This window comes from Marmota flaviventris, chromosome 14, assembly GCF_047511675.1.
Source record: "Marmota flaviventris isolate mMarFla1 chromosome 14, mMarFla1.hap1, whole genome shotgun sequence".
NCBI lineage: Eukaryota > Metazoa > Chordata > Mammalia > Rodentia > Sciuridae > Marmota > Marmota flaviventris.
In genome coordinates this window covers 51,495,715-51,507,500 of record NC_092511.1, presented here as the reverse complement: position 1 = coordinate 51,507,500, position 11,786 = coordinate 51,495,715, and the positions used below count along the sequence as shown (strand labels likewise).

Below are 11,786 nucleotides of genomic sequence, written 5' to 3'. Positions count from 1 at the left end.
TTCTGGAGTCACTGGGATACAGGTGTGGGCAACCACTCCCACCCTCCATAAGACCTTTTATCTTAGAAAATAAGCCTAATAAAATTTCTGTGAGCTATTTTGTTTAAATTGTGAACTAAACTGTTATGAAAGAAAACCCATATATCCACCATTTAATAACTGGATGGTACACGCCAGTCTTTAAAATTTATAGTCAAGTGAAAAAGAATATGACAGAGAAGAAGAAAAAGAAAAAAACTACATGTAGAACTAAAAATGGAATAATTAGTCAAAACAAAAGGCTATTTAAATATTTCATAGATATAGCTCTCATATGTACTTTTATGAACTAAAGTGGATTAGCAAAATGAGAACACTTATTAGAAATAAGTTAAATAAAATCAGTTTAAAACAATAGATATATCTTTTGTGACCTATTCCCTATATGATTTTTTGAAGATTAAAATATTTTAAAAGCATCAAGATTATATTTTCTCACTTTTCAAAAACAGATTTTAGAATATTTCCTACTCCCGAATATTTTAACTCCTTATATATTAGAGATGTGAATTCTAAAATATAAAATTAAATGCTTTTGAAGGACACTGAGCTCCCTCTGGTGAAGGAATAACAAGTTTATTAAGTAAGCACCACCTCTGGAATTATAATCCCCTCTGGCTTCTTCCACTGAGTTTATTGGTTCAATTTTCATAACCATGAGCATCATTAGGGCAATGCAGTAATTAAGAGTTGTTAGAAAGTGAATTCTCAAACTGCAGATTAGAAAATTAAACTATTTCCTGATTACATATTAATGGAGCACAACAATAGCAGTTGCCATAAGCTTGGAAGGCAACCAAGGGATAAATCTGTGTACTTAATTACCATAAACAATGGCTGCATAGAAATGAAGTTTTATGCACATTCCCTTCTGTAATATGTCTGATATCAGTACACACTTGACAATTCTTGTTCAATTATCTCTATTATTTAATGCGCTGTGAACGGCTCTGTGTAAATAAAATTAACCACCCCAATTACTTTGAATTCATCTAGGGACAACGTAATAAAAAATGTGAAGAATTCTGCATGCCTATTAATTTAAAACATTACAGAAGCTTTCCCATATTCTCTTGTCTATATTTATTTTGTCTACATTTATTTTACTGCTTCGCTAATTCAATTACGTTTACCATTGGTGGTCAATGGAGTTTCTGTTATTTAATTAATCCTTATATAGCACCATAAACATGTTCATTATTTGATAATATCTACACAGTCTCAAATCGTGAATAATGACTATGTAATAAATAACTGAATTTAACCAAACTTATAAGCCTATGTCTAATCATTAAAAACATTTTTAAAAACCCACAAAGGCCAAATGTATAATTACAATAAAATTTAGAATGTAACTTGGAGGATAAGAAATAAGGAAAAAAATAGATGAAAGGAAACCAAAGAGTGATACACATAGTATAAAATATTTGACCCTTAGAAAGATTTCTTTTTGTAGTTGTAGATAACAAATACCTTTATTTTGTTTATTTATTTTTATGTGGTGCTGAGGATTGAACCCAGTGCCACACACATGCAAGGCAAGCACTCAACCGCTGAGCCACAACCCCAGTCCCCTTATAAAGATTTTAATAGACTGAATATGTTTTGAATTTTGTACTTATTCAGTATCTATGAGTCACAGAATCAAAACTCCATCTCCTTTATTCATGGAATGCACTAGCTTAGCAATAGCAGATATATAGCATTATAATGACAAAAATAATTCTGTCTCTGTGATCATTTAATGTTAATCATTATGAAGGGAAAATAAATCAATAAGAGTGAAATTATATTGAATTGTACTTTGAACACACTAATGCCTTTTTAAAAACCTTTATTAAATGTTTTTTCTCTTACTCATTATTTACAGAACAAATATTTTATGATCATATATAGCATTTTGGGCATGTAAGACCCTTTAGAAATGTACTAATTTTAAATATTTTAAAATCAAGAGATGTGACATTGACCCAACCAATATTCATGCTACTGAAGCATTAATTTTCTATAAACTCCTCTGATATACTAATAATCTATACATTTTTCAAATAGTTGAGATTACATTTTCATATTGAAACAGATCAAGATCAGATTTTTATTTTAAGAATAAAACCAAGGGGCTTTGACATAGGAAATGTGTACATATATCCAATGCCATAATTTTAAACTACAAATATAAAAACACTTGCCTTAATTCAGAAGTCAGTCACTTAAGCTTTAATTGATTTTACTTTTTAGCACACCTCAAAAAATGATCTTTAGGTATTAATTGTGCAGTTTAGACTGAAAACTACTCTACAGGTTATAAGTGTTCAAGTTTTAGAAACTTCTGAAGATCAGCAAAGAAGTACATGCTTCTTTTGAAGAAGAGCTTGTTTTTATCTCTTTGACTATTCCAAATGAAGATGTTTTACAGCCTACTATTCATGAATATTACATTGTGATGACCAGGGTAAAGAAAGAATATTAAGAGGAATATGACCTTGTTGGATCTCTTATAAGTCAAATGAGTTGGTTAAATGTCCATAAGCTAAATGAAAAGTGATCCTATTCTTGTGGATTACTAATTATAAACCATGAAATGGTGATAAGAAGTTCCAGAGAATTATTAGTAAAGTCCCAGAAAAATCAGAAAGTAATCTCTAATAATATGCGAAATGAAGCAGCCAGCATGTCAGTTGGTGTCTGGGAGTTGTGTTCCTGATCCATCAGATTGGGTTTGTTTGACTCTTGCTCTACCACTTGTATGAATGGGGAAGTTACTTTCTTCTCTGAGCTTCTTTCCTTACTGAAAAATGGAATTAAAATAAAAAAGTGTGTGTGTGTGTGTATTTAGTGTCAGAGATTGAACCCAGGGGTGCATAACCACTGAGCCACATCCTAGCCCCCTTTTTAAAATATATTTTATTTAGAATTGGGGTCTTGCTAAGTTGCTAAGGCTGGCTTTGAATCTTATATTTTGTACAAATTTAAAATCACTTTTCTTTACAATAAATATGATTCTTAATAGTCCTGGTTGTTAAGAGAATCTTCCACAGATCCACTTTGAGAAACAAGAGAATGATGCATATAAAGCATTTTCCATATATATATATATATATATATATATATACATATATATACATACATACATACATATACATATACATATACACACACACACAATACACACACAAACACATATGGTTTGATAACCATCAAATGAAAACAGAATAGGAATGGAAAAGAAACACTATTCATCATAGTAACATGACTTGTAGCACTATGGTAAAAGGGCCTATCAATGTTTCCACTGTAAACTACATTTTTTTGAGGGTTACAACATTGCTGATGCAGATCCATTAGCACTATACTTATATACAAAGTGTCAGCTTGGAACACACACACACACACACACACACACACACGAAGACTTGGCATGCAATCAATATTAGCCATCACTGTCATCTTTACGTAAAGATAAAAGATAATTTTGGAGATTTGAAGGGGAAAGTTTCTAGTAAAATTCCTATAAATTTTACTTTAGTATATGTGCTCTGTTCCCTTCTTTAAAGCAGCTTTAATAATATTACATGTGGTTCCTCAAAGAAAGAGGTAAACAAAAATTCTGAAGAACAAGTAGAAAGATTTCTTTTACTCCATATACCCCAAAGTATATTTAATGTTTTTAAATGTCCAGTTGGGTTTTTGGAGCAAATACTCTACAAAAAGCTATGGAATCAGTATTTTTGGCCTGGGACTTAAGGAGGCAATCAGGTTACTGTGTGTTCAAAGGTTATAAAGTTGTAAGATACAATTTTATTGCAACCTCCCATATTTAATTTTTATACTCAAAATGAATTAAATAAAGTATTGTGACTTAAAAAATCATTAGATTAAAACACTACAATTCTACAGTAAGTAAGTTGTTTTTTGTTGTTGTTTGTTTTTGGTGGTACTAAGGATTGAACCCAGGACCTTGTACAGTTAGACAAGCGTTCTACTACTGAGCTATACTTCCAGCTGAACAGTAAGAGAGTTTGATAACCATCAAAAGAAAACAGACTGGGAGTGGAAAAGAAACACCATTCATCATAGTAACATGACTTGTGGCACCACAGTAAAAGGGCCTGTCAGTGTTTCCACTGTAAACTGCATTTTTTGAGGGTTACAGCATTGCTGGCACAGATCCCTTAGCACTATACTTACATACAAAAAGTGTCATCCTGGAACATACATAGTATAGATTTGTAATAAGTTTCCCTAAGTAGTAATCATCACAAACTTTAGGAACTAGAAACTTTAAAAAAGTCCTTAACAATTACACCCATGTACATACACAGAGAGAAGCCATTAAGAGCTGATGGAAAACAATCTTCTAATATTTGCATAAAGATTTTATAGGGATCAAGATAGGATGGCAGAAAATAATGCCTTGAAGCATTAGTGTATGAGGAAAAAATATATACACACACATACATGAAGACTATTGCTATTGAGATTTCAGTGATTTAGGATTAACTCAGCAAATTCAGAAGGAATTTGACATAAAAATCCTCATACTTGCTCTATCTTTGCCACTGATGTCCTTCTCCAGCTATTGCTATTCTCGTACCTGACACCTCCTCATCTTGTTGCATGATCCACTGAGGGTCCTACTTTCTTACTACAGCTTCCTGTCATGAGAAATGCCTAGTAGTCTAGGCCACCATTCAGGCTGTCTCCTTCCCTGTTACCTCAGGATTCAAGTTCTTCAATGTCAAACAGGTGGTTCTTTAAACCTACTGTTGCTCAAGTTCTAGGAACCTAGGACTCAAGTTTAGGATAACTGTTAGTATTAGTTATATTTTGAATTAATAGTTTTTTTTGTGTGTTAGTCTGCTCTGTGTACACTTATAACAGGGTTTCTTTTGGAAAATGTATTATGAGTTATAAATAAACCTCACAAATCATTTATAATTGAGGAGATCCAGAATTACCATACGATGTACAAATTTCAATCCTAGGTATATTATATATCCAATAAGACTGAAAACAGATTCAAACTGATATTTATACACAAATGTTCATAGTAGCTCAAAAGTAGAAACAACCCAACTGTACATCAACAGACGAATAAACAAATGTGATATATATATATGCATTTTATATATAGATATGTGTGTGTATATATTTATATATAAATTTATTTATATATATAAATTTATTCAACCATTAAAAGGAATGATAAACTGGTATATGCCACAACATGGATGAACCTTGAAGACATTAGGTTAAGTGAAAGTAGCCAAACCAAAAGTCAAATATTATTTAATTCCACTTATATGAAACATCTAGAATAAAGTTAATTCAGAATCAGAAAGTAGATTAGAGTTTCTCTAAGGATCAGAGGAGGAGGAAATGGAGAATTACTGCTTAATGAGTATAGAATTTGTGGTGATGAAAAAGCTCTAGACATGTATAGTGGTGGTGATCACATAACACTGTAAATGTGCTAAATGCTGTAGAGTTGTATGGTTTCAACTAATATAATAATTTTATGTATTTGACTTTAAAATCAGTAAAAAGATTGAATATAATCAGTTACCTATAAATATATCAAATCTTAAATAGCAGATAAAATACAAAAGACATGGTAGGGAAAGAGACCTGAGTAAATAGTTAGAAAACCTAAAAACCCAAGATTAAACCCTGACTCTGCCTTTACTAATGAGGTTCTCTTAAATGATTCTGTCCTTTGGACTAAGGAATACAACAGTTCCCATGGAGTTCTAGGGTCAATTTATAGCTTATGATTGTTTTTCAGATTATAAACTATCTAAGGTTGAAATGAGCCAAATGAAAGCTTCACTAGTGATGTGTGGGTTGGGATGGAAAACTTGAGTCTATTTTGGTTGAAACCCTTAATAAATCAAGCTCCATGTGTGAAATAAGAAAAGGAAATTGCATTTCTAACTTTTTTTACTAGTGGCACAAGGTTTCTTGAATAGTAACATCTGATTTATTTAATATAATCAAGGAAGGCAGTCTACTTCCGTTTGTTAAAAAATCAAAAACAAACTTAACACCAAAAAGAAATCTGTCTCCTTAAAATGTTTAAAGGAAAATAACTTAAGAATGTATTACAGAAATTATATTATCTGGTATTTACTTTTTTTTTTTTTTTTTTTTGATACCAGGAATTGAACCCAGGGGCACTTAAGCACTGATCCAAAGCTCAGCCCTTTTTATTTTTTATTCTGAGACAGGGTCTCACTAAGTTACTGAGGCTACCTTTGAACTTGGGATCTTCCTGCCTCAGCCTACAGAGCTGCTGGGATAATAATGTGGTATTTACATTTTTATATAGCTAACATATCTAATATTTTAAAAACTCTTCATAAATCAAAGGAAAAAATTCAAATATAAAGCAATATATTGGTTTATGGATCCATGTTGCATCTATACAATGTATATATTCATGGGCAACACTGGGCATCCATGTACCTTGTTAAGGAAATAATAAACATAGTTTAGGTAATCTGACACAGTGGGAAGGTTCCTGTACAATAGGATTCTGGTAACTGAATTCTACTCCAAGGTGTTCCACTTGGTGATCTATATAACCTTGAGCATTTGCTGTACCTCAGTCTCCTTACTTGTACAATGACAAGATTAGGTAACAGCTTTCCTAGAAAAAAGTTTTTAAAAAACTTAAGCAGTAGAAACTTTTCTTTAAACTAATTGTTTCAAGAAGCCCACTATTTCAAATAAATACACTCAAGCCACTCTCTTTAAAGTAAGAAAAGAAATTCAGATGTATGTCGTCTTTCTGCTCCCTATTTTCCTGGCAGCTCCTAGGTGCCTCTGAAGAAGCTTTGGCCCTCCAAAGAACATGTCTAAAATGTACTGGGCCAGGAAAACCTAAGACCCCTTCCTGTAGTATGTTTTTATTTCAGTAATATATGTATTTTCATATATCTCACATAAATGTTTACTTCTGGAGTTCTTTCATTATAAATATATTTTTGGAAAACAGAAGAAAAAGTTCAAGAAAGTATTTCCATCCTAAATTATGCTACTCTAGTTTAATGCTGCCACAATTAAAGCAATTAATTATAGAAATAGATTTTTTTCTAGTTAATTGCTTTTTTTGACTTTTTTTCAATTTGGTATGAATTATTTCAATTTATTTCGCATTTTATTTTTTTTTGTAGGAGCAGAATTTTAAAGAAACATGCATGCGCACATACACACAGACACACACACACAGTGTTCTTTTCCAATAGCTTACTGTGCTCTTAGATCTATTCAATCATCATTGGCAATCAGCATTAAATGACAATCTACCCTCTGGTTAGGAGCTAACTTGCTGCTCTAACCCATCTTTACAAACCTTGCTATATATACCTTAATCCTTTCAAATGCAACTGTGACACAAAGTATTACAGACTTTTAAAAACCTGTTCTCTTGAAAAAAATTGTGGAGCATCAGTAACCAGATAGTATTCTCAAATTTCAGTGATCTAGTCCATGGAGCCATCCCCTATGCACAGTGCTCTGTTTCATGCAGTACATGGCTTTAGCTGGCCAAATCTTTTTTTTTTTTTTTTTTTTCCCAATGAATCAGTAGAACAGTAAAGATCTTACTTTTTTTTTTTTTTTTAAACCAGTGGCATATCAATGAGGCACAGATGTGTATTCCAACTCTGCATGGATGAGCACACTGTTCAATAGTGCTGGCTCACACGGTATCAGGGCGAGTTATCACTTCCCATGAAGGCACTCTTATCACCAGGGCCCAGAGAGGTGGCTGCAAATCGCAGCCTTTTTATTTTCAAGGCAGTTTTGCTGAACATTCAGGCTTCAAAGATTCACACTTCCAAAACTCTATAAGAGTTTGTGAACGCTCAATTTGCCAAAACTGTTTACAGTGTAATTGGGCACCGTACCTGTGTCCATGAGATAGCGAAGGCGCTTCTCCACCAGCGCGGCACGGGTGTCAATTTGCTTTTGCTCATTCTCTAGTGCTGCCAATTCTCCTACAACATACTGACTGGTGTCTTTGAACCCTTTCTGTTAACGAGAACAAACAGGAAGGAAAAAAAAAATCACTTGTAAGTTGCATTTTTCCTTTCTACAAACACTTAGTAAAGCACTTACCTAGAGAACCAAATATACCCATAGTATTACCCCTTAGTAGCAAAAAGCAACTCCATCCCTGTGATTTAGCAATTTTTCATGTGTTATATATACCAAACTTTTGTAAATAGAGAACATTTTAGCTGTTTAGTATTATACTTATAATTTCACACCCAGAGTTGCAAGATTTAAAAAGTGAATACTAAGTTTAAAAATTATCCTTAGAGTTAAGTCAGAATTATTTAGGAATGGACAAGGACAGCAGAGAATTTTCCCTTTGGTGACTACTAAAGAAAAGAAGAGGAAAAAAAATGTAATATGCAAAAATAGAGCTTTACTAAAAAATTGATCTTTAAAATAATCATTCTGAGAGAAACCAGAGTTGCTCTATAAAACATAAAATTAAAAAGATTTTTGTTTTGCTTTTATTGGGACTATAATTTTAAAACATGATAAAAGAAGATGCAGTATCTCCAGTTTTCCTGCCAATAGCTTCTGTATTTAAACATGTCATTCTCTTGATTGTTACTAATTCTTATAAGCTATAAATTCTAACCTGACAGGTGGTTTCAAACCTTGCTACACAGGGTTTAATGCAACTAGTATACTGATTTGATTAATCTTCTATTTAGCCAAATTTGGATTTCAATTCAAAAATTTACTTTTCCATTCATGTTAAAATTTTTTTCTTAAAAGTTTTATTTGAAATATAGCAGCTCTATTGGAAAGAGTCAATATAGTAAAAATTTTTATTTTTATATTAGAAATTTAAGTCATTATGGGTTGGATTATTATTTATGGTATTGCCACAAAATGGATTAAATATGAGCTCCCTTTGGAACACCTGTTTACTTTTTTACTTTTCTAGAGCTAAGAAGCCTAAGCAACTGAGAATAACTAAAGAACTGCTTAAGTCATTATGCTCACTACCACCACTGTTATTATCAGCACTTATAACATTATTTATTCATTGAGATAAATGTGTAAAATCTTCTGTCACATGCCTAGAAGCATATTAATCTCTAAGACACAATGAGAAATTATCTTTTGGTATTCCTTAAGCAAGAAGCACAATCAAGAATTATGTTAATTATGAGCATATTGTGTAATTCTCATAATCAATAAACATATCTAACGCTAATAATAGCTTGACACCTTCTAAACTAGTAAATTATTTGTACTTACATGTAAAATCAATTTATACCAACTAATTGTTAAATTGATTATGGGAGTTGACCAATATAAAGGTGAAATATTTTAAGAAATCATAAAACTGATAACTTCTCAAGATAATTTCATTTAAAAAAGTCACTGTGTTTTAAAAAGATCCATAAAAAATGAATATACTTCGATTTCAATATGAAATGGAATAGAAAAATTACAACAGAATAAATGATAATGATAACTTTAAAGTCTGGAATGATTTGGTGACAGCAGAACAGTTTCAAAAGGGACTTTTCTTATTTTTCAATCCTATCCAAAGAGAAAAAACAAACATGGTAGTTTTTCAAGACAATACGAATAACAAAAATATAAGAAAATATAAGTGATAAGCAACATACAAACTTCATTGCTTTAGCTGATTAGTTAAAAATAGTAATTAATTTCATTACCAGATTTCTTTAGTGTGCTATTTTCTTTATATGCTATACTCAAGTATTCCATAACTTAAAAGCTATACCAAATACTTGGGATATACAAGTGATATTCTATGTACTTAGACCTTTCCAGGTCTTCTAAAGGTGAATAACTGAAAATGAGAAGTTTTTAGAATTGTAAAATGCAGTTGGTAATTCTGAGTGCATTTATAGGGCTTTTAAAATCCCACAGACTATTTTAACAATAAAAATAATGAAAATGTTTAGACAAACTGTAGATAATAAGAAAGTACCATTAAAGAGAGCTATGTTTCCAGACAAAAATTCAAGTTAAAACTTGTTCTTCCTGCTTCTGTCCTGCAGCTGTCCATCAAAAGCAGCTTTCTCCCTGCGGTCTATCAAATATTTCCCTCACAAATCAATTTTACACATGATCAGCCCATACCCCTACTGAGCTGAACCTCCCCGTTAATTAAGTGAAGAAATTACCATATATATTATATTAATGCAAACATCATTCAGCTAGTAATTCACGGCTGATCTGGATAATGGAAAGGTTGAACACCCATTAACCCAAGCCAACAAAATGGGTTGGCTGAGAAATTCTAGCAGGTCTCATGTGACTTTTCCCTCTAACTGCAGCTCTGCGGTATCTGCTATTGTAATAATTAAAATCCTCCCGGTAGATCAATACTGGAATCTCTTTATGGGAAGTGCCCTGATGGAAATGTCTCAAGGAAGCTGGGGCTGTGGAACTCTGAAAAATTCATTTTTTTTTATCTGACAATTATCACCACACTGCAGACTAATTCAACAGCGCACCCCTCTCACTCTGCTTTGAATGCACTGGAGATTGACATCTTAAAAAACCTAACATCTCATTTTAACAAATAAAGGCACTATTTCCACATACAGTTTGGAATTATCAGCAATCATGAAACCACACAAAAAATTAATATACATTAAGCACTTCATCTTCTGATGGCTTCCTCTGAGTTTCAGTTATCGCTGCCTTCTCCTCATTTCCTTTCTTTGTATCTTCCTGTATTGATCTCTGCCTTTTCATCTCTTAAAAAAAGGGAAGAGACATGTAAAATTATTATAAAGCTTGATATTTGTGTATTGAAATGTGGATTTACATTATCAGCTTCATAATATATGTGTGTGTGTGTGTGTGTGTATATATATATATATATATATATATATATATATATATGCCCACACATATGTATGTATGTGTATAACTACTACTAAATCATAAGATTGGAAACATTTTAAAAAGTGTTCCTACCTGGTCTATTCTCAACATATTGACTGAAAGACTGAAGCTGAGTTTTTCTGACTGTAGAATCCTTATTGAACAAAACAGGATTTTTAAAACGTTCTGTTGCTTTTTGTAATCGCTCAGTCCGGAGATCTTCTGTGCCATTCTAAAAGTAAAACAACAAATTGTATGAGAGTACTAATCATATAAACACGAAATTACACATTAAGATGGCAACTTTTATTAATTTAAGACAATAATGCTGACTTAGAACCTTTAGAAACTCTTTGAAGAAAAGGGATTTTAAAATACTCTAAATAGCTCAACTACAAGTTCAACTGCCTGTAATAAAAAATTTGGGATTTAGTCCAAATAGTCCAAATCCTTGATAACTTTGATACATTAGATACTAAGAACTCTTGTGTCTTCTGGTGATAGGTATCATTTGAAAGCCCCGTTGCCTCCTATTTCCTCTACTATTCTGCCCCTTCGATTTGTACAGTCCTAAGACTTGTATGACAAGAAAAAATAGTTTCTAATTTTATGCCCATTGAGATAAACCACTAATGCTGGATGAAGGCTAAAAGGTAGGATTATAATACTACCTCACTGAACTGCATTTCATCAGCTATAACTTTCCAAAGCCAGATTTGTAAGTAAGCCCTTTACAGCTAAGGAAACTACAATTATCTCTTCTGGAGCTTCCTATGTTAATACTGGTAACAAATTCAAATGGTTCTATCAACAAGAAATATCCCAGAAGACTGAACCACTGCAGTGTGTGG

The 11,786-nt window shown here is 32.1% G+C and overlaps 1 protein-coding gene across 3 annotated transcripts in view; it reads right to left on the bottom strand.

The window, feature by feature from the left end:
• Positions 1–11,786, bottom strand: part of Ehbp1 (EH domain binding protein 1) — a 312,420-nt gene that overhangs the window by 38,862 nt on the left and 261,772 nt on the right. For all 3 annotated transcript variants that reach the window (XM_071601621.1, XM_027934467.2, XM_071601622.1), the window contains exons 17-19: positions 11,029–11,167; positions 10,699–10,805; positions 7,950–8,073 (exon numbers count right to left, since the gene is read on the bottom strand). In XM_071601621.1, coding sequence (XP_071457722.1) covers positions 7,950–8,073; positions 10,699–10,805; positions 11,029–11,167 — 370 coding nt within the window. The remainder of the gene's footprint in view (positions 1–7,949; positions 8,074–10,698; positions 10,806–11,028; positions 11,168–11,786) is intronic.